The sequence below is a fragment of the Leishmania major genome, chromosome 19 (genome assembly GCF_000002725.2).
Source record: "Leishmania major strain Friedlin complete genome, chromosome 19".
Classification (NCBI taxonomy): Eukaryota; Euglenozoa; class Kinetoplastea; order Trypanosomatida; family Trypanosomatidae; genus Leishmania; species Leishmania major.
The window spans coordinates 186,354-209,107 of NC_007260.2; the positions used below are offsets into that span (position 1 = coordinate 186,354).

General features: G+C 61.6%; 5 protein-coding genes across 5 annotated transcripts; all 5 read left to right on the plus strand.

The window, feature by feature from the left end:
* Positions 1–875: 875 nt before the first annotated feature.
* On the plus strand, positions 876–1,775 carry LMJF_19_0500 (conserved hypothetical protein; the record flags this gene model as incomplete). The annotated part of the gene is made up of 1 exon (XM_001682575.1): positions 876–1,775. The coding sequence occupies one exon, from the start codon at positions 876–878 to the stop codon at positions 1,773–1,775; it is 900 nt and encodes a 299-aa protein (XP_001682627.1).
* A 1,321-nt stretch (positions 1,776–3,096) lies between these two features.
* LMJF_19_0510 (conserved hypothetical protein) lies at positions 3,097–7,908 on the plus strand (the record flags this gene model as incomplete). Its single annotated transcript, XM_001682576.1, has 1 exon — positions 3,097–7,908. One exon carries the CDS (start codon positions 3,097–3,099, stop codon positions 7,906–7,908), a length of 4,812 nt encoding a protein of 1,603 aa, XP_001682628.1.
* A 473-nt stretch (positions 7,909–8,381) lies between these two features.
* LMJF_19_0520 (conserved hypothetical protein) lies at positions 8,382–10,091 on the plus strand (the record flags this gene model as incomplete). The annotated part of the gene is made up of 1 exon (XM_001682577.1): positions 8,382–10,091. The coding sequence occupies one exon, from the start codon at positions 8,382–8,384 to the stop codon at positions 10,089–10,091; it is 1,710 nt and encodes a 569-aa protein (XP_001682629.1).
* A 3,102-nt stretch (positions 10,092–13,193) lies between these two features.
* Positions 13,194–15,434, plus strand: LMJF_19_0530 (conserved hypothetical protein; the record flags this gene model as incomplete). Its single annotated transcript, XM_001682578.1, has 1 exon — positions 13,194–15,434. The coding sequence occupies one exon, from the start codon at positions 13,194–13,196 to the stop codon at positions 15,432–15,434; it is 2,241 nt and encodes a 746-aa protein (XP_001682630.1).
* A 4,286-nt stretch (positions 15,435–19,720) lies between these two features.
* On the plus strand, positions 19,721–20,926 carry LMJF_19_0550 (putative methionine aminopeptidase; the record flags this gene model as incomplete). The annotated part of the gene is made up of 1 exon (XM_001682579.1): positions 19,721–20,926. One exon carries the CDS (start codon positions 19,721–19,723, stop codon positions 20,924–20,926), a length of 1,206 nt encoding a protein of 401 aa, XP_001682631.1.
* Between the last annotated feature and the right edge of the window lie 1,828 nt (positions 20,927–22,754).

Below are 22,754 nucleotides of genomic sequence, written 5' to 3' on the forward strand. Positions count from 1 at the left end.
TAAGAGCTTCTATGAAGTTGGCGGAAAGAAGAACGACTTTGCGAAGAGGAGACCGTGGCGTTCGCTGAATGCATCGGGCGATGTGTCGGGCGAGTGGATCGCTGCCCCAGAAAAGAGGCGGAGGACAGTTGACGAGGCTGCTGAGTGGAGAAGGGGCCTGTGTGACTGGGAGCGTGTGTGAACAGCGGGTTCCTTGACCGATTGACGGGTCCTCTGCACCGAGTGGGGGGGGGTGGTGGGGGGCAGATGAGCAAGCGCGGTTCTACTCCTCCCCCACCCACCCGCACTTTCGACCGTAGTCGTTGTGTCTCCTGTTGACCTACCAGCTACCAGACATAGAGGCATCTGCCGCGCATGCCGCTTGCCCTTCCACCTTGTCCGGCTTGCTTTCTATTCGTCCCTTCTCTCTCACGCATCTTTGTCCTCATTTCCGACATTTTTGGGGGAGTTTCAGTCGCGCACGTACTGCTGCACGCCACAGCTTCAGCTGGTGCTGGCCCAGCCTGCCTGTATCCTCGTCCCTCTTCTTCACTACCCCATCAACCACCTCCTGCATCTCCATCTCCTCTTTCCTCAGTAGTAGATCGCTCTGTGCCAGGGTGTGCACTCACCGCCTGACCACGACCCACGGAGACCTCGGAGGAAAAACTGCGCGGCTGTGTGTGTGTGCTTATTATTGTGCCGTCCACCGGGTATCGTTGCGCTCACGCAGGTGCACACACACAAACACGTGTCGTTGGTTCTGCACCACCTCTCAGTGCACAAGCGGAGATACGATTCGGCTCTGCTTGAGCGGGGCAAACTCACACACAGGTGCTTGCTCTCCCTCTCCCGCTGCCTCTGCCGCCCCCTCTGTTTTGATTTAGCCCAAGGACATGGAGGACACGATCAACGTCTTTGGTCGCGGCACACCCGCCGGCGAGGCAATTTACCGCTGCTACGTTGCCCCTTCCAAACCCAGCACGCTCGACCCTCAGCTCGCCGCCTTGCTGGCGCGTCGACGCCAAGAGCGGGAGGCCGCCGAGGCCGCGCAGGCGCACCCGAAACCCATACCAAAGTCGAAGGCACCGGTGCACCGGCCCCGCGTTGGTATGGGAAAGCGACCAACCGAGGAGGAGTACGCGCGCTGGCGGTTGCAGCACATCCCGCACCGTCGCTCCAAGGCCGCTATAGAGGCAGAGGAGGAGGCGCACAGGTGGGTGCCGCCGCCCGTCAGCGAACGCTTCGCCCGCCCGGCTATCACGGACGCCGAGAAGGATCGACTGGCGGATGTCATGGCCTACGGCGCTGAGCTCCCGAAGCCAAAGGAGTTCACCGGGGTGCAGCGAGCCCGCTTTCACCGTCTCGAACCGCGCGCGGAGCTGGAGGACCGGTTTACGAAGCTGCGTCAGACGGCGCAAGAGGTGCAGAGCGAGCTCGCGCAGCTCCGGCAGAGTGCCCCCGGCGCTGGTGCCTCGTTACCCTCCGGCGGCCGTGTGGTTGAGAGTGTGTCGGACCCCCAAGCACGACTCTCACAGCGCCGCTCTTGCGGAGGTGGCGGCGACCCCGCCACTGCCTCTCCGTGTCCGCTGGCGTCAGCCGCGTCGCCTGGTGCGGCCGCCGCCCGGGATGTGCTCAGCATCGGTGGCACTCGTGTCGGCCGTCAGGGTGACAGCAAGATGAGCACGATCGAACGATGCCGGCAGGAACGGGAGCTGCAGAGCCACCTGGGTACGGTGATTGCAGAGATGGAGGCGGTAGACCGGGAGTTGAACCGACTCCCCATTTCTTCGTAGAGATATCTGTGTCGGCTCAGCTCTTTCTGCTACAACCTGTGGCGTGTTGTTGTTGCGCTTTCTCTGGATGTACAGCTCACCTGCCCCCCTCCCCCTCCCCCCCCCCCGCGCCGCTCTGGTGAGCGGAGCGCCACACACCAGGCACGCACACGCAGCGCTTACGGTCACCACAGAGGGGCATCGCCTGTCTGTGGGTGGGCGCGTGCGTCTGTGCTCGTTGCTCGGTGTGTATTTTGCAAACCCCCAAAGTGACTAGTGAAAACGTGAAGACGGCTTCATCGCTTCTCCAGGGGCTTCATCTGTGCCCAGTCGTGCCTACGAGCGATGATGTGAGACCCCGTCGTGTTCGAGCTCGTCTACTAGAAGATGACTGCGCTGCCACTCGTGCCCGCGGCCTTGGGTGGGAGGGCGGGAGAGAAGGGAAAGGGAAAGCATCTGCGTCGACGTGACGCGGAAATCACGTGTGTCGTGATAATGCCCTACTCTCCCTCCCAACGCACGCGCACGTACGGAGGGTGACGCGCATGCGCTACGACGTGGTGTCGGGTGCTTGATTCATTCGTTCTGCTCCCTTGCGCGCCTTTTCTTCTCTTGGTTGTGTGACAACTCGCTTGTACGCATGACGTACTCACACATCCATGCATATATATATATATATATACAGATACCCGTGTTGCTCTGTTTCCTTCGGTCCTCATCGCTGGCGACTGCTCTTTCTCTCTTGCTGACCAACGTCACGGGCATCCGTGCGCATGGACACAGGGTAACCCCCTCCACACACACGCACACACACACACAAACGCGGGTAGCGAGGCGCGCCGGACTGTGCGTCTTTGCGCGCCCTTCTTTCCTCCCCTAGAGTAGACGGAGGTGCTCCATTGTGCCTTTCGAATCTCGCTTCCATATTATATATACATATATATGTATATATTGACTTCTTCCGTGTGCGCGAGTGGGAGGGGAGCGTACCGACACATAAAACTCCTTCATATGCATACCACTGGCCGCTGCGGTCGCACACCTTCCTCTCGCCCAACAGTGCGTGACAGTGTGTGAGGTCTGGGCGCTGTTGCACATGCTGCTGTCGTCTGCGAACCGCTTTTCTTATGGTGTGGTGCTGGTGTTCTTCACGCGTTAGCTTTTGATCGGCTGGTATCCCTGCCTGCCTGTGTGTGCGTGTCTGCGTCTGGCTGCACTTTCGTGCCAATCCACACGTCTCCGCTCCCCCTCCACCTCCTCGCTCTAGTCCGCGGTCTCTGCCATACCTATATATATATATATATATTTGCCGTTTGTGGCGCTGCTCTCCATCGTGTCTTTTATGTCTCGCGCGAGCGATGTCGAGTCACTGCTGCTTCGCTTCCTGGAGGTGGAGGATGGGCTGCACAGGCCCACGGCTCGCCACGAAAACGCCCCTCTGCTAGTCAAGATGACGTCTTCTGCCACCCCCGTTGATGAAGCAGTGACGGTGAATGGCCATCAGGCCCGTCGCTCGTGCAGTGTCACAGAAGCGCCGGCCCAAGCGACTGCTTGCTGCGAGATGGCGACCCCGTCATCTTCGCACCATGATCTGCGCCGCCCCAACACCTCCAGCTCGTCCGCTAGCAGCGACACGCAAGGGGAAGCAGCGACACCACCTCGCCGCTCGAGCAGCAACCAACATGTCATCACCCGCACTGCACTTGACACCTTCGCGCGACCGCCCACGCCGCGCAACTCGATTCCAGGTGCGTCACCGTCGCCGCCGCTGTCGCTGTCACATCCGGTCGTGCAGTTTCTTACTAGTGTGCAACTGCAAGGCTATGCCGACCGCCTCATGTGCGATCTCGGCATTCAGTCCCTCCCAGACTTGGTGAAGCGGAGCGCCGCTTTAAAGGATGTGACTGCGCTGCTGGGGCCCTCTGCATCGCTGCAGCAGCACAATGAACTGCTGCGCGGCTTGCGACGGTGGGAGCGCGAAGAGGCGCGCCGTGCCAACGCAGAGGCTGCAGAGGAGCGGCGACGCGCACGGAAGGAGGACCGCCCCACGAAGGGAGCGGCCAAGGCGCTTGGCACGCATAAAAGTCGGTCACGCGCCGCCCAAACGACCGTTCAAAGCGTGACGACCGCCTCGGAGGATGACGGTGGCCGTGCGAGCGGACGAGGAAGTGGCACCGGCGGCGGTCGGCAGTCGACGCCGCTCGTTGCCGCTCTTGACAGCTGCGTCGGCATGTGCGCAGCCGTGTGCTTTCGCCTTTCGGACGTGTGCGATCGTGTGCTGCAGTCGCACACGTCCACCACCGCCCTCGGCACCACTGAGGCAGCCCCTCATGAGCTCTCAGGCGACAGCGGCAACGTCGTCGTATCGTCGTTGGAACCGCCGCCGTTTCCTGCATCGTTGTCCATGTCCTCCTCCTCGCGCCCTTCGCTGACGACGAGCGCCACCCAGCTGATGCGACAGCTGTCGTATCGATGCAGTCACGCTCGTCTAGCAGCAGCTCGTCGGCGTCGAGCTGGGTGGAGCCGCTCTTATCGCAACGTCCGCGGTGACCAGGGCGAGCCTCTGGATGCGACGTCTAGGACGGCAACGAAGGTAGCGCCGTACGACGTGGATGCGGAGGACCTTGATGCTGTGACGACGAGCGGCGCGTCCAGCCGCAGCGGCAGCAACCACCGCGAAGTCAGTCATGCAAGCGAGGTATCGTGCCAGCTTGAGACGAGTGAGCCTCCAGCGGAGGGGGACGTGGGCGACGACGCCGATGCTGCGCTGTCAGACGAGGAGAGTCTCCCCAGGTGTGCGCAGCGGGCGAGCGTAGCCTCTGCCGCGGGCGTTGAGCGCTGTGAGGCGGTGGAGGAGTCCTCAAATGCGGAGGCGTTGCTGCTACCAGCGGCGCTGTCCTCGGCTTGCTACTTGTGTGAGTCACACCTGTCCTTCACGCTGTGCTCGTTGCGCGAGGCGGCGGAGGAGCAAACTGCCGTGCCGGACCTGAATGGCTCTGACGGTGCCGATGGAGAAGGGCCAGCAAGCACACAGTGGGCACCAGCCGTATCGGACACGCCATGTGGTGCATTCGGCGACGTGCTCACCGGAGACGGCCGCGCCACTGACGAGTCTCATCACCCCATCCCCAACGGCCTTGTGGCTACAAGCAATATATCCCTCAGCGCCCTCTCCGCCCGCGCTGAGGTGCAGGTGCTTCCTCCACGAGAGCCAGCGGTGACCCTGGTGCGTGCGAAAGGGTCACCAGTCGCGGAGGAGGCAGGTAGGACGGCAACCGCCGACGCACACACGACTGCAGCGCAATATCCAGTGCTGGGTAGCGGCACAACTTGCAACGCATCGCAGCATCATCAGTCCCTCAACCCCGTGGCTCTTACACACGAGAGTGCAGCACAGCCGCGGCAAAGCAGGGCGACAGATACCTTGCTCGAGACAACTGGTGCCTCTGTCGTCACAGGAAGCGCGCCGGAGGCACGTGCACTACTGGAGAAACGACTCGCAGACGCACGACGCCGCCTCAACGATGCGCTGCAAGAGGCGCTGCAGTCCTACAACGCCGAGGTGAAGGCCATCCGTCAGGCGACAGCCGTGCCACACACGGACACTGCGATAGTGAAGAAGTGGGTACCCCTGCGTGCTGTTCTGCAGCCCATACCGTTCTCACCACGAGCATCGAGCGCGTGTGCCCGTAGCGCTGCAGCAGCGAAGCTCAGCACGCCAGCGGAGCGTGTTGTCTGGGGGCTAGATGCGGAGGGCGACGTCGACAGCGGTGAGATACACTGGTGCGCTTCCCCCGCTCCTACCGCGGCCGTGTCTGCTGGTGCGGAGGCGGAGGTGCCAGCTACCTGCTCTCCTGCTGCGGGAGCCGCGCTTGATTGTGTGTGCGCTGATGATAGGAAGGTCCTGACAGCTATGGCCAGCACTGCCACCTCTGCGCGCACGACAGTGAGCTTCACTGCCGCGCCAGTAGCCCCGAGCTGCCGTTCTGCGGTGACACCAGCCGCCACGGTCGAGGGCGACGGGCTCGCCAGCACAGGGGCTCTTGACGCTCCGACCGCAGCAGCGTTGATGGAGTCTCGTTCGGGGAGGGACAAGGAAAGGGAAGAGGATGGCAACGTCAGCTGCGAAAGCGTTGGTCGCTTGACGGCCGGCACGCAGCGCCTCTCGACGCACGTCAACATGGGTGCCGCAGGCAAGGCAGCGGCGATTGCTGCGGCGACTCCCATCGACATGGTCGCAGCGGAGGGGCGTGGTGACAGCACGGCTGCTTTTCTCTGGGTATCTCAAGACTCCCCGTCGAGAACGCGGCAAGGTCCATATGCAGATGCCGCTGCGGCGGACTCCGATAGGGAAGAGAATGTATCGACCAGCGACGAGTGGTGGGCGGCATACGGCATCGACGCGCTGGAATGCACCCAGAACAGTGCCGACGGCGTTGCCGGCGGATGGGCTGCTGCGCCCAGCACCAATTCCGTGCATCCTCATGCTACCTCCAATGGCAACGGTGCGGTGTCGACTTCCCGAGTCTGCACCCCGTCACCCGCGCCAGTGGAGGTGATCGAACTCACCTCCGGCACCGATGACGAGGATGCCGACTCTCGCGACGCGCGCAGTCGCCCACCACATGCATCTTCTTATCTCCCCCCACCAGCTGCTCCCTCGCTGCTGCTGCCAACCTCGCCGCCACCCCGCGATGGCCTTAGCGGGGGTGTCACGATCCCTTCGCGCACTGGGCCTACGGCGCCGATGCACTCATGGCGGCCGTTGGTCTTGGACAGGCGCCTGCATGCGGATGCGTGGCCGCACATGACGAACGCCGAACTACGCCAGCTCTGCTTTGAGTTCGGCTTGATGGCTCCGTCACCGACGAAAGGAGACACCACGTCACCTTTTCCTGTAGCCGCAGCTGGCTCTCCGCGTATCCTTGGGCGTCGTGGCCGGTCAGCTCCGCTGCCGTCGTCGGCAGCAGGCTCTCCAGCATGTGCACGGAAGTCGGCTGTCTCGCCTGCGTCTTCACCGGAGCGGGATCTGTTTGGACTGCCAACGCTGCCGACCGTAGTCCCCGCTGCGTGCAGGGAGTCCTCACACACGGCAGCGAAAACCGTCGATGGTGCGCCACCGCCACCGCCACCGCCGCCGCCGGAGCCGTCGTCACCCGTTGGCGCTTTCACGCAACCCGAGAACGGCTCTGGTGGTGGCGGTGGCGGCAGAGCTGCTGTTGCGGCGGCGGCGGCGGCGACGGGGGTGGCAAGTGAGCATGTGGATATCCGGCAGCGGGACCAACGACGCGCTACCTTGCTGGAGCGCGAGTCGTTGCTGGAGGCGCTGCGGCTACTTGCTACACGGCTCCGCTTTCGACATACTGTTGCACCATTCTTTCTGCACCGCGTGGCGCGGCTTAGCGGACTGCCCTACAAGCGTATGCGTGCCGCCGACCTCTTGGACGAAGGCGCTGTACTCACCCGCGATGACCTCAAGCAGACGCGACTCCGCTACAAGGCTGAGGAGCAGGTGGAGGTTGAGCGCTGCATCGCATCTGCCCTCGTGGCCGAGGCGGCCGAGGCGATAGAGCAGGATGCACAGCGCGTCACGTCTCGATGGGCGACTCTCCCCTTGTTCGCGGTAGAGGGCGGAAACAGCACCAAGATGAAAGTGTCACCTGCCCGCAGCGCACTCGCGTCCCTCCCAGACGGCGGGGTGCGGTGCTGCTACGACCAGATCCTTCTACGAGAGCCTGTGAACGTTTTTGCCGCGGTATCGGCCGTCCAGAGATCCTTCCCGCACATTACACATACCCGCGTTCAGCAGCTTCTCGCGGCGAATGAGGTGACCGCGGAGGCGGTCGTCACGGTTTCAAGCCGCTCGCCTTCGCCGGTACCCCAGTTAGCCACAACAGGGCAGCTCGAGGCAGGACAGGCGATGGCAGTGCCTCGGCCCTCAGGTGAGTTGACGATCGACGCGACGCCCTCGATACAACAGACGGGCGGCGGCGACATTCCGTTCCACCGCGGCAGCGGCGCCGTCCACTCTCCGGCCACGACGACGCCTCTCTCGCAGGAGGATCGGCAGCGTGTGAATGCGCGGCGCTACTTCGCGCAGCGAAGTTACATGATTCGCCGGCAGACCGGCGGCCGGGGCGGTGGCCGCCGCTGAGCATTAGGGCAGGAGAAGGATCTCTGAGTGTAGGCCATGCCTTCATGTGAGTTTGAGTCTACGTTATTTGCTGCGCGGGCGCTGGCGACCCTGAAACTCTTCCGCAGCGCGCACGGTGTTGCGGTCTTTCGCCGATGCTCTCTGTCTCTCTCATGTTCCGTCTTCTCTTCAGAGCTCGGGAGCGGCAGAGCGCCCGTGTCAGAGATGCCCGTTGACATACATCCACACGCGTCACCCTAAGAGGGAAGTGAGCTGTGGCGTGACTGCTTCTCACCCTTGAGGCGCGCACCGCGTCTGTCCTCTCTCGTTTGGTCCATGTTGCCGCACAGGCACGCCGTGCCGCAACTTCGCCCTGTCCCCTTCACTGACTATGTCTCCATGGTTACCTTCTTTCTTGCTTCTTCGACTCGTGCACTGTCGACACATCTAATCGCCACCTCTGCGGCTGCCACCACGCGGCACAGGCAGAGCTCATGAGCACCGTCTTTACAACCAACGCGTGGGAGCGCAGTTCACCGTTCCAGCCGAACGGCGCCGCCCATACCGACAGCAACTCGACGATGGACGCCGGCAAGCTGAGCAGCGTTGGCTTGCCGTGTGGTCGTGGCATAGAGGAGGTTGCCGCTCAGAATGGCCAGCCATTCAGCCACTCCGCCGACGCTTTACCGGCAGCCAGGGGCCCCGTTACCGAGACGGATGTGATGATGGATAGCGGCGCCGCCACCGTGGAGTGCGCGCTTGTGCTGGCCGAGAGCAACAAGTGCGGCGCCGTCGTTGCGGCACACCCACCCGCCACCTTCCCAGGCTTCTACGAGGACGTGAAATACTCGGTGCGCACCCTCTTCGCGCCTCCAAAGCCACCCAGTGAAATGCCACCACGAGTGAAGCGGCAGCCGCGGCGCGGCCCGGTGTACGACAATGACATTGCCGCGGCGGGCGAACGGCAGCATCGCGCCCAGCGAGAGGTGAGTCGGATGTGGCGAGGGGTGCTGTGCCGCCGCCGGCTTCGTCAAGCTCGCACGCTCGCCGAGGTGCTGAACAACCGCGCCCGGTGCATCCAGTGCTGGTGGCGCAGTCTGCGGGCGCGGTGGCGACTACGGCAGCTGCGCGCTATTCGGAAAGAGTATGCGAAGGAGCTGACGGCGCGCTACATTGCGGACCGAGTCGAGAACACCAAGAACATCATCTTCTGGCAGCACTGCCGCTACGAAGACGCCGCAGTGCTCATCCAGCGGGCGCTGCGGTGGTACCTGCGCGGAAAGCAGCGCGATCTGTACAAAATGGAAGGCCTGCCGGAGTCGGAGTGGCCGCCGGCGCTGGAGCGGCCTTCCACCCGCAAGCGCCGCCCGTTTTTCGCATGGCGGTGCCCGCGCCCCAATGCAAATGCCATCGGCGGCGCACTGGCCGCCGACGAACTTTCTGACACGGATGATGATGCGCTGCACCATCGCACCCTGTTGCAGTTCCGTGCGGTCAGGGACCCGGTTCCACCCCCTACGCAGAAGGAAGTGGAGGCGATCAACGCCAAGACACGAGAACGGATCGCGCAGCGGGAGTTTGCGCTGACGGCGCCAGAGGTCCTCTCTCGTGCCGAGTGGAAGACGGAGAACATCCGCAACGAAGACCTCGACTTCAACGCCGGCGTGTTGCAGCGCCTGTACCGTAGCAAGCAGGCCCCCATCAAGGCCCGCGCGAGGCAGCTGACGGGGGAGTACTTCGATAAGACCGCGCGCATCATTGTGCGGGCGCTCCGCATGCAACTGTTTATCCGGCGCATGCGCAAGCACCGAGCGCGGGTGGAGGGCGAGGTGAAAGCGCGGATGGCGCGACATGATGCGGAGAAGATTGAGGCCCTGAAGGTCGAGGCTGTGTGGCAGCGCGAGTTGATGGACGCGAGCGCGGCGTGCATCCAGCGGTGCTATCACTGGTACCGCTTCGAGCGCGACGGCGTGGTTCCAGCCTCCTACGCGGCCATCAACGCTGTGCCAAGAGCGCCACCGTACGGCTTGATAAACGAGCACACACAGCGGGAGCGGGAAATGCGGTGGGCTTCCATGAACTTGATGGAGCAGCACGAGCTAGAGAAGCAGCGGCACCACATGTACCTCCACTACGTGCCAGCAAAGACGATTGTGTGCAAGTGCACGGGCCGCTTTGCTGCCACGCCGCAGTCTGAGCTGTAATGCGGCGTGCCGGAGCAGGGAGGTGCAGGGACACACGGAGGCATATGCAAGTACCCGTCTTGTATCCCATATGCGGTAGAAACGCCACTACCGTCGTACTGTGTGTGTGTTTGTATACCTCTGAGGAGTTGACCAGCTTCGCTTCTCTCCTCTCTTCTATGGAGACGACTTTTCCTGTGGATGTATTGAGTTTATCTATGCTTTTTTTTTTGTTGTATGTGTGCTCGACCCCTTCCACGCCTCTCCCTTCTTCCTGCCCTCTGCCCTCACGGTCGCAGCCTTCGTTTGTCCACCGCTGTCGCTGCTCGGGCACCACCGTTTTTCCGGACACATCAGCGCCACACACACACACGCGCGCGCGCGCACACAACGCACCTCTTTTTCTTTTCTTTTTCGTTTCTGTCCCCTCCCTACTTCCATCATCGGAAGCGAACGAAGAAGAACCCCTCCGAAAGTATGTAAAGGACGTTCCATCCGACATGTGCACACATGTACATGTATACATGTGCGTGCGTGTTGGTGTTGGGGTGCGTTCTCTTGCTGCGGTTTGTTGTAAGTGTGTGTGTGTGTGTGTGTGTGTGTGTGTGTGTGTGCTCTTCTGTCGTTTTTTTTTCCTGTATCTCTCCGTATTAACTTTCTTGCGAGTGATGGCTGTGAAGTCTGATTTGGTCTAGCATGTGCGTGAGCGTGGTGGCGATGGCCGCGACGACAGTGACGACGCAAAGGGAGGGGAGTTGTGAGGCGGAAGGACGACTCCTCCTCCCTGCCATTGTTTTTCTGCTTTCACTGTTACGCCTTCTCTCTCTGGAATGCCCTCCCCCCACCCCACCCCATCGCCCGCCCGCCTGCATCCCCAGTGTCGCGTAGGGTACATGTTTTGTTTTTTTTTTGTCTTCCCCGCTCTTTTCACTTACTTGGAGCTCTCTCATGTACAGATGTCTAGTGACGTGTGCGTGTGTCTGTCTGTCTGCCTGTGTGTGTATGTCTGTCTGCCTGTGTGTGTGTGTTTGTGTGTGTGTGTGTGTGTGTGGTGGTGGTGCTGTGGCTTTCTGCCTGCTTTTTGTTTTTGCCGCCCTCCCCACCACCACCATACGCACCGCTACGCAGACAGGCGCACACGTTACGCGGTGTGATGCCCCCACCCCTCCACACACACACACACACACACACACCAACACCACCCTTTTTCTGCCTCCCTTCCTGATCACCACACATGGCACGTGCCCACAGCCTGTTTTGATTTCTAATTTTCGTTTCTGCATATGTGCGAAAATATTCCAACTGATCTGAACGGCGTCCCTTGAATGATCTGCCGCCTGTTCTCCACCGTGTGAATGATAGAGAGCGGTGCCCACAAGCGACATCCCCTCTCGGTGGGTACGCTGACAGCCGGACCCTTCGTGTGCACGGACACACAAGTTGTGACGGTGCTTCGGAGGTGCCACAGCGCACCGGATCAGTGACGTAGCTTCGTGAGGCGCTCACCTTTGACGTCGCCGTGGTGACTGCGCCCCGCTTGCTCCCGCTCTCCCTCTCTTACGTGTACCGCTCAGCAGCGACCACACCGCCCCTCTCCCTTCTCTCCCATCACGGACCTCTTCTGCTTCCCAACCACCCCCGCGCTTCTTCCTTCCCGTCGTGCACACTCCCAACCCACGACCACACCATCATCACCACCCCTCGGTCTTTCTTTCTTCGCGTGTGTGTGTGTGTGCATTCTTTCACAGGTGCGGCACCATTGCACGCATATTGTTCCCGTCCGAGAACACACGCGCGCGCATGCAAGGCATCACAGCAACCCCGTGCGTCGACCTCTGCCCGTCCCTCTCCCTCTCGCACATTTGATGTGAACAGACAAAATCCACATACACACACAAGAAACGAAGCGCGGCTTGCGCGATAACCTGCAACGGGCGCGTAGCGCGCAGCTCCCTTACCCCCACCGATCATAGCTGGTCTTTCTTTTCCCTGCTCCTGTGCGCCTTGGCTGTTGGAAGAGCGCGTCTCTACCACACCGTTTTTATTTCTGTGCACGGTCGAACATTTCGAGCTGCGGCGCCTCTCTGCTGAAGCGACTCACGTGGCCGCTGATTTTGTTCCGCGGCCACTCGACTCATTACATTGTCCTTGTCGCGTCGCCCCGGCCTTGACATCTTCCCTTTCGCTTGTTCTCGGATCACCGGCTCCATTGGTTGTCTCTATCCGGTGCGCGTGAGGGTGTCGGCGCATTGGTGCGCATTGCTGTTTTTCTTTTCTCTGGTACCCTTATCCCCCGCGTGTGCAGAACCCCGCCGCCACACCGCTTCCTCCACGCTCCCCCCTCTCCTCTTCCTCATACGCGGAGACGGAGAGAGAGCGCGAGACGCAGACGAGCGGCAGTCCAGCATTGAGTGGGTGGGTGGGGGTGGAGATCGAAGTTGCGCTAGCCCGACGGCGGCGCACTCACTTGGCGCACCTGCTCCGGAGCGAAGGGCGAGCGGCAAGAAAGACAAGCTTGCTAAGGCAAAGCCGCTCGCTTCGCCTCGCTGTCCTCAACTCCATACACGTCGGCGAAACACACGGATCAACCATTCGAAGCAAGTGCCCAGACACGAACGATACGCGCAGTAGAGGGAACGGATGAACTTCATGCCTGCGGAGCACACGACTCCGCCGTCCTCGGCGTCACGGTTGCCGGGTGGTGCCAGGAGTGGCGTCACACCAGCCTACCTCGGGGCGTCGCACGGCGTCTCCACGCCACCGCCGCAGCGTCCGCGTCTTTTTGCGCGCGCGAGTGTCGCACGCGGGTCGCCTCCGCCGCCGGCTCGGTTGGCGCCAATCTCGTTGTCGACGCCATGCGTGCCGTTGCCCCAGCGATCCGAGTCGGAGAGCGTACACCGCAGCGCTGTATCTGATAGCTTCAATCGCGAAGAGCGCGGTCTGCCCGGCCCGTGGTCGATGGCGTGTGTCGAACCCGCTGGCGCACGTCCGCCGTTGGCTGTGCCGCTCTCTGCCTATGAAGGCTCGTTGCCGCGCGTGGGCGATGGGATTTTTGGCACGTGCGCAGCCGACCTCAACTCGGCAGCGCCGTCCGCTCGCGTAGAGCCACTGCTCAGTTACAAAATGGGCCCCGCTGGCGCGCTACACACGCACGCGGCGAACGGCTACCACAGTGTGGCCAGTGAGGGGATGACGGCGGATGACAGCATCAGCTCGGCCGCCGGCGTCACAGAGTCGTCGAGTGCCGCCCAAAGCACCGCCGCGGTGCCGCTCATGCACAGCATTGGGAGAACCAAGCGCCACCGCATGGTCAGCTCCGCCGACACGCAGCACAGTTTGGCAAGCAGCACGCTGCCGCTCCCGCGTTGCCATCGCACCTCCGGCCACGGAAGCGTCGACGCGGAGTCGGCTCCTCAGCGCGACGTCTGCTTTGACGCGTCCATGGCGTGCGCTCTGCCGTCCTCGGCGGGGCGTTACCTCTCCGATGAGCACGACGAGGATGCGGATGGGGCGCCGAAGCGCTGTGGTAGCGGCAGCAATAGCAGCCGCTGCAGCAGCCGTGGTGCAGTCAGCTACAGCGCGTCTTCGATTCGCGCCAGAGTCGCGGGCGTGCCTGAGAAGCTGGACATGATCACGCCACGGGCAGGCCAGCGCGCGTTCGATGACTCCGCGGCGGGTGCGCAGTGCCTCGTCATCGAGGACAGCGTCGACACGGGCGCGGTGGTCTCACCAGCCCAGCTGCAGCAGATGAAAGCCGAGGCAGCTGGAGGCGGCGTGCATCGGCGCGCCTCAGACGAGTTCTCGACGCTCTATGAGAGTCGGCTCGTCACTGCTGACGTGCTGCGCGACTGGACGGGCTGGGAGGATCTTGACCTGGTGCTTACCGCGCAGCTCCGCGTAGATGCGGACGCCATGATCGGCGTCGACCAGATTGGGGCACAGCTGTCGTCGCTTTCATCGCTGAAGCTCAACGGCTCACGCATTAGCCGTGTACGCCAGCTCGGCATCGGCTTCCACGCGTTGAAGTATCTGTGGCTGAACAGCTGCCACGTCACGGATCTGTGCGGCATCGCGGCGTGCTGCCCGTCACTGGTGGAGCTTTATGTCCCCTTCAACTGCGTGCGCGATGTCACTCCGGTAATGGCGCTGTCCGCGACGCTAGAAGTTTTGGACGTGGAGGGCAATCTACTCGACGACGCTGCAGACCTTGGCGCTGTGCTCACTTCCTTGCATGGGGTGCGGGCGCTGTCCCTACTTGGGAATCCGCTCACGTGTGAGTACCAAGCGCGTGTGCGAGACGCATATCGGGATTTGCTCGTCGAGGGGGGACGCAGCGCGGGCGCGAATACAGCGGCCTCTGACGAAGCGCTCTCCCCAGTGTTGCCGCCGATCGAGCACAAGCCCTTCTCGCACGTCCTTGCAGCCTGGGTGCGCCTGCTTATGCCGCAGCTGGAGACGCTCAATGATGCTGCCATCGACGTCTCCGTCAACAGCTCCTGCGTCTCGTTCCCTCTGCACAGTTCATCGTCAGAGGAGGCGAGCCGACGGCTCGCAGTGCCGGTTTCGACTCACGTGGACCCGCTGGATGACGCCTTGGCCGAGGAGCTGCGGCTGGTAGAGGAGTGCGCGCGGGACGTCGACGCTTTCGACGCTCTTCTCGCTGCCGTCGATGAGGCGAACCGGCACGTCTACACGCGCCCCTCCACCTCGTGCGGTGGTGCGCAGCCGCGTCTTGCCCCGAGGACCGCCATTGGGGTTGCTCGCCCCTTCACCTCACGGTGGTCCAGGGCACCCGTCCGACTCGCTTCTTGTGGAGGCTCGACGACTGACGCATCAGTGCTCACGACAGGGGCGGTACTAGCTGGCAATGCGACCGCGAGCCTGAGACGCCGACTAGCGACGCCGTCAATGTCGTTCAACGACGCAGCGCAAGACGACCCGTCTGCCACCAACAGCTCTGCTGCCGACCCCGCTGGACGCAAAGGCACCAGTGCGCAACAGAGTGGCATCTGTGAAAAGGACTCACGGTACTGTGCCTCTGTGACTGCCACCTCCACCAGCGACCTGGACGAGGATGCTCGCATCGCCGCGCTGCTGGCCGATGACAGCGAAGAAGAGGAGTGGGAGCACTTCAAGGCATCGCTGCTTCGGTCGCAATCCACGTCGGCAGCGTCCATGCCGAGACTGGGCGACCCCATGAGCACACCAGCGGCGGCAGCGGCCTCCTACCATCAGCTTCTCTACACGCAGAACGACGAAGCCGCCGCGACGGCAAGCACGCTGCAGGCTGACGGCTTCGAAAAGGAGCTGCGCACGGAGCTGACGCGTCTGCGGATGCGGATAGCGAAGGAGAGTCGAGAATAAGGCCATGCTGCACACCATTCATTTTCTTTGTATTATCACTTCAGAGCCTGTGTATGCCCGCCCCCTCCTCCTCCGCCTGGGACTGCCTTGATAGTAGTGGTAGGAACAACGGCGGGTGCGCCGTCAGTGCAGTGAGATCCTTCACCGATGTCCTCTCTCCGTCTCTCTCTCTCTCTCTCTCTCTCTCTTTCGTTTGTGTTGCGTTTCTGTCGTCGTCCCCGTGTGTGTGTGTGTGTGTGTGTGTTTACGTTGGCTCTTCCTCCTCCTTTGTTCTGTCTGCCCTTTGCCGTTGTGCTTGAGAGCTTTCTCCTCCCCCTCCCCTTGTTTTGGCTTTGCACGACGTTGAACGAATGGAACCATCTTCCTCTCCATCTTGCCCGTGATGAGATGCCCATGTACATACAGAGAGTGAACCGTGTGGCCCCCTTCCTTCCACACAAGCGAGAACTCACAGAAGCTTTCGTATTCTTATTGGAAGTCGTTTCTTCTTTGAACCCCCTCTCCTCTCCTCTCCTCTCCTCTCCTCTCCTCTCCTCTCCTCTCCTCTCCTCTCCTCTCCTCTCCTCTCCTCTCCCCCTTTTCTGATGCCCTGTTGGGCGCGAACACCCATGCACATACACACATGCGCACGCAAAAAAAAAAATGTTTTGTGTTTCTCGACGTTGAACCGACTTTCTCTCTCTCTACTTCTTCTTTGTGTTTTGTTTAGTGTTGTTTTCCTTCTTCGTCCTCCCCTCCTCTCCTCCTTGTGGGATTATCTTCACTCTTTAGACACGTTGTTGTTGTGTGTTGTGTGTGCGGCATGTGTTGTTGTGTGTGTGTGTGTTGCATGTGCATGTGTGTGTTGTGTGTGTGGCATGTGTTGTTGTGTGTGTGTGTGTTGCATGTGCATGTGTGTGTTGTGTGTGTGGCATGTGTGTGTTGTGTGTGTGTGTTGCATGTGCATGTGTGTGTTGTGTGTGTGTTGCATGTGTTGTTGTGTTTTGGCCGCCCCTCCCTCTCGCCCCTTCGTGTTGAGAAATGTTTCCTTTTCCTGTCGTGCAGGAAAGCATGTGCGTTTTCAAAAGAGGCGAGGTGGCTGTCCAACGACGCTGCGGGCTACCGTATCGCCTCCGCCATACACTGCACCCCACGCCCTAATCTCCCGCTCTTGCTCTCCTTCGGGGATTTTTCTTCGTCCCTGAGTCGTCACACCTGCGCACTGGAAGGGGACATCCGTGACGCCTCCTTCCCCCTCCCCCCTCCCCCACTGCACTGCTGCGTGCTTCTTATCCTTCCGCGCACTCAGTCGCTTCTCTCACCTCAGAGGAGCAGCTGTTTAGCTCTGCATCAATGGCCCCGTCAAACCCTTCGCGAGCGTGGTTTATGGCCGTGCCGACGGGAAAGGGAGGCGAGGGAGCGCCAGGACCACCTGCTTCTCCTTCGATGAGCGCGCGCAGACATACAAAACACGCACACACACACACCTACGCATCTATCTAGACTGATGCCTCGGACCCCAGTCCCGCTATCAAAACCACGTTGTTTTGTAGCGCAGCACTTCCGCTTCACGGGCCTCTTTGGGTGCTTCGGAGTTGTTGTTCGCCGTGCCGTTGCTTCATTTACGCTTTTTCCGTTTCGTGTGCGTGAGCTCGACCACCCTTTTTCCGATGCTGCTGCGACTGCTTCGGCCACCTTCCTATGGCGCTCGTATCTCGTTGTTGTCTTGCTTTAGAAAGTGTTGCAGGTGCTCCGTCATGCGAGGCGTGGCGTGCTGCTATCTTGTCTGGTAAGGGTGGTCTCGCGATGCCGGTTTCCTTTTCCCTTTTCCGTGTTGGCGCGTGCGCACATATATATTCATTCTATAACGGCAGAGGGTTTGGACATCCATGCACACTATCGCTACTCCCACTGTCAGGGTACGGCTTGGTGTCGAGTTCTCGAGTACAGACGAGTTGAAGCGTGAGATGCGTGCCTTCTCTGCTGCTCGATCGCACCCCCATCTCCCGTTCTCTTGCCCTCTCTCGTTCCTTTTTTTTTAGCACATTGCTCCAGATCTGCTTCCTCCATTCGGATAGGCAACACGTGTGGTTGTGCTCCCATCGGGGGATGGGGGCGGGGACGAAGGAAAGGGGAAGGCAGAGGAGACGGCGAAAGGGTGAACGAGAGAGTCCGCTACGCGTGCATCTTGGGTGGGCGCCCGCCTCTTACTCCGCCCATCGCCGCCTCTGTCTCTTCCGTCACCGCCTCGCCCCCCCCCTCCCCTACACCCCACGCCCTTCTGTCTCTCTCTTTTGTCGTTCCAGTGGTTGGGCTGATTCCCGAGTCCCTCTCTACCAATGTCACCACCCCATCCTTTCTCCATTTGTTCTCGGGATCTCTTCACAGTGACGCAATGTGTGTGTGTGCGTGTGTGTCTGTCTGTGTGTAGGGTCTGTGGCACCGTCACTTCCTGTAACGTGTCTCTCGACCCTCTCCCTTCCCTTCCTCCTTGGTCTCTGAGTGTATGTGCTTCTTCTTTTAGGACGCGGGTTGTTTGTACGTGCGTATGGCATGTCCTTGTATGTCTGTGTCTGCATGTGTGTGTATTGTGTGCCATACCGCGCGCGTGTGTACGGTCTGTGTGTGTGCATGAGTGTGTCGGATAGTGGCTGAGCCTCTCTCGTCCTTGTTTCCGAATGCTCTTCACGCTATTATGGGTCCCTCTCTGAGATTTCGATCCCCAACTAGCCTTTCTCTCCCCTCTCCACGTCATCTGTTGTCGTTGCGTGCGCATGTGTGCGCGTGTTGGCCGCCACTGGCGTGGTACTGCACGACTCGGTACGAGTGCCGTTCCTGCCAACACGCGCATACACGCACACATCCTTTCATACACACGCGCCCCTTTTCTGTACAGGTTTGCTCATGTCCTGCCTTCACCCCTCCCTCCTCATGCTTGTTTGCCCGGATGGCATCTGGAAACGCCTCAGTGGGCGGTGCTCAGGGTCCGCGGCCACACCGTGTGCGGGGAAGCCAGACAGCCCCCCTCCCCCCTTATCCCCTGCCAGCGCCGAGCCACACCTAGCGGTGGCGTTACCAAGCACCGAAGGCCTTGTGGGGTCAGTGCGATGCGTCGCCACTGACGTCGGCGGCGGGGTCGCGGACGGCGTTGCGTCGGAGCGGTCTGCGACTGTGCACGCGCTTGCGTCATGGGCATGCTCGTCAGCGTGTGAAGGTGGCTCGGGTGTATCACGTCCGCGGCCCTGACTGGGTAGCTGTGGGGAGCCTGCGCCACCGGGAGGGATGGACGAGGTGGTGGCCCGGGTAATGGGAGGCGTCTGCGGGGCGGCCTGCGGAGCCGGTGGTGGGAGGTGGGTGCCGGGTGTGTCTGTGTGTGTGGGGGGGGGAGGGGGTAAGTGAGGCTCGTGTTGTACGGCAGTACAATAGACAGATGTTGGAAAAGGGAACCATGATCGCGTCCCTCCCCCCTCTCGTTCTTCGTGTGTTTCTCTTGAACGAGTGCATCTTTTTCGTCGGCACGATGCCATCAGCGTTTCATGTTTCGCACTGTGATCACCCGCTCCTCTTGCCCGTCGCATTCGGTGTGCCGGTATCGCTCGGCGTCAGCGCACGCCTCTGTGGGAAGTCCACCACACATGATACTCCAATACGAACAGGATACGCTTGTTGTTTCAAGCTGGCCAGAAGAAGGAAAAAGGGAAGGATATCATGATTGTGCATGGACAGCGAAGGAGGAGGCCCTTGTCCGTTGATAAGGCAAATTCCACACAAGAAGAGAGCGCTGCCTTGCCGTCGAGCATGTCGCACGACGCCCGCTATCGTGTCGTTGTTGCCCTGTCTTGTACAAGCAACATATGACACAGTGAGCGCACCGGGGCCAACACACCGATGCGGTAAGCGCTTGCGCCGAAGGGGGTCGCAAGGTATGCTGAGCGAGTAGTTGCCGCCACCTCAAGTCGATGATAGCTGCGCTGCCCATCTCCTCCTTGCCTCAACCGTTGCTCTATCCTTGTGGTACATCTCCGTTTCTCTCCGGCCAACACACAGCACACCACCTCCACGTACGTGCGCTGCCAGGACTGTGGCAGTCCAACGCCACCGACACCGACGAAAGGGGGAAAACGCCTATACACAGATATATACTTATTTGCCCGGCACACCAAGCGCTGCGAAGTATATAATACAGAAGAGCCGAGACACAAGCACACACAGAGTAGCTGCCCCATCAGCGCCACACGCACCCCGCACCCTCCCGCTTCTTTTCGTTTCCTCTCGCTCAAGCACTTCGGATACCTCCCTCCCCTATAATGCCCTGCGAAGGCTGCGGCGTCGGCGAGGCCGGCCTGCAGTGCCCCACTTGCAAGAAACTGAGCTTGCCGCCGAGCTTCTTCTGCACGCAGGACTGCTTCCGGGCGCACTGGGGAACGCACAAGCTGAAGCACACTGAGACGAAGAACCTGCCCGCCACGATCCCCACCATGACGGAGGTAGACGAGCGGCTCTTCAACTTCACGGGGCCACTCCGTCCTGGAAAAATCACGCCACGCCGTGCTGTGCCAAAGGAGATAGCGCGGCCCGACTACGCGGAGCGAAACGACGGCGTTTCCGAGCTGGAGGAGAAAGACCGAGGCAGCCTCCGCGTCGTTGCACACAGCCTCAAGAACTTGCACGAAGACTACAACAACGCCGAGCTGCGCCGGAGCTCCGACATCCTCAAGATCAAGCGTGTGAACGCGCTCTCGCGTGAAGTGCTGGACATCGCCTGCGCGGCGGTGAAGCCGGGCGTCACAACCGACGAAATCGACCGCATCGTCCACGAGGCGACGATCGAGCGTGGCATGTACCCATCGCCGCTGAATTACTACAACTTCCCCAAGTCCGTCTGCACCAGCGTGAATGAGATCATCTGCCACGGCATTCCAGACAACCGCCCACTCGAGGAGGGCGACATCGTGAACATCGACGTCTCTTGCTACCTCGACGGCTTCCACGGCGACTTAAACGAAACGGTGTTTGTCGGCAGGCCAGACGAGGAAAGTGTGAAGATTGTGCACACGGCGTATGCCTGCATGATGGCGGGCATCGGCGTTGTGAAGCCGGATGAACTCTACCGCTACATCGGTGACGCCATCGAGGCACGGGCGAAGAAGTCGGGCTGCTCTGTCGTGCGCAGCTACACCGGACATGGTATCGGCAAGTTCTTCCACACGGCACCGAACGTCTGCCACTACAAGGACAACAAAAGTCCCGGCCTCATCAAGCCCGGGCACGTCTTCACGATTGAGCCGATGATCAACCTTGGCACGTGGCAGGATGTCACATGGCCTGATAACTGGACGAGTGCCACGAAGGATGGCAAGCGCACCGCGCAGTTTGAGCACACGATGGTGTGCACACCAGAAGCGGTAGAGCTTCTGACGGACTGGAAGGACGGCATACCCTTTTATCAGAAGCAGCTGAGGGAATGGGGCATTCCGATTCCCGCCGAAGACCCCAGCGAAATCAAAATCTGAGGAATACTCAACGCAACACAGACTGCGGGGAGGAAGGGGAGGCGGGTCGCATTCGCTCGAGACCACGAGCGGCTTCCTGAGAGGGGTGCGCCTGCTGCCCTTCTTGGGGTGCCGTGGGTGAGGAGACGCGTTGGGAGTCTTTCCCGCACGCCTTTCTCTCCCGTGTGCTCCTGCCATCTGCCCTCGGTCACGGCTGGTGGACTCTTGACGTCGGCGGGCGGAGTCGTGGGCGTAGCCTGCGCTGCATGCAGAGGAGTTGGCATGACGCTGAGCAGTGCCCCACGGTGCTGAGCGGCTCGGTTCCGTGACGCATCGTCGCTGCAAGCCCGTGCTGTGCAGGAGACGCGTGTCACCCCCGCAGGCCTGTAAGGCCGGTGGTCTCCCTCGTTCTCGGCATTGCGGCGCAGCAAGAGACGAGAGGCACGCCGGTGGCGTCTCGGTGCCCCGCCAGCGGGGCATGCGCACAAGTGCAGGCCCGATGATCCACAAGTGCGAGGGCTGTGTGCACGCGCTGCCAGCCACCGCTGGCGTGGTGTGTCGCATCCACGCAAGGCGGCATGAGGAGGTCAGCGGAGCAACGGTGAGGCGCGGAGAGGGCAGGAGGGGATCCATGCGAATCGACCGCCCCCCCCCCCACACACACATGCACACGACATGCGTGCGAACCATGTGCGGCATCTCCCACCTCCGACCGTGTGGGCTGGCGCTTCGCCGATGCGGGAAGCACGACGAGAGCACCCTGAACTCGCGCCATCGAGTCCTGCAGACGGGAGTGTGGAGAGTCACTGCGCGATCTTGTGGAATGCCGCGGCTTGAGGCGACGGCGATTGCGCAACACGACACACGCGCACAGGTTGGGTGTAGAGGGTCTCAGCGGGCCCTGGCCTGCAGCTGGCCAACGTCCTGCTTGAGGTCATCCGGCATGCACGTGGACCAGCCCCCCACCCGCCTATCACCCGCACGGCAGAGGCCGCTGCTTCCGCCCTCGAGTAAGGGCCCTGGACGCGGCCCGCTGTGGTCAAGGCACGCTGCCCACCGCCGGGACCGCCTGTCGGATGCTGATTGCACAGCACGCATGCGGGGGAGGAACGGGCAAAGGCCACGAAGAGCTCGCTAGACGTACCTTCCCCCCCCCCCGATTCGACGGCAGGACGGCTTTGCCCTCGCAGGACCCGGACGCAGCCGTGTGTGGGGGGGGGGGGAGGCTGCAGCGGAGGCGGGTGAGCAGTGGCTGCATCTGCGTCTGTGCTGCGGACATGTGTTCGTGGGTGGAATCGGGGCACGCTGAAACGAGGAGCTCTTCACGCACTGCTGTAGTCGGATTACGGGGGAGGGGACACCGCAGCCTGGTAGCAGGGTCTACCACCTACTGTTGCGCAAGGCCGAGAAGCCCCCCTCCCTTCCCCCTTATCCCTGCCAGCGCCGAGCCACATCTAGCGGTGGCGTTACCAAGCACCGAAGGCCTTGTGGGGTCAGTGCGATACGTCGCCACTGACGTCGGCGGCGGGGTCGCGGACGGCGTTGCGTCGGAGCGGTCTGCGACTGTGCACGCGCTTGCGTCATGGGCATGCTCGTCAGCGTGTGAAGGTGGCTCGGGCGTATCACGTCCGCGGCCCTGACTGGGTAACTGTGGGGAGCCTGCGCCACCGGGAGGGATGGACGAGGTGGTGGCCCGGGTAATGGGAGGCGTCTGCGGGGCGGCCTGCGGAGCCGGTGGTGGGAGGTGGGTGCCGGGTGTGTCTGTGGGGGATGGGGGCAGGGGCCGTGCTGAGATGACCGTGTCGGTGTATTGCCGTGGCGCGTGTTTCTACGTCTGCTTTCGCACCAC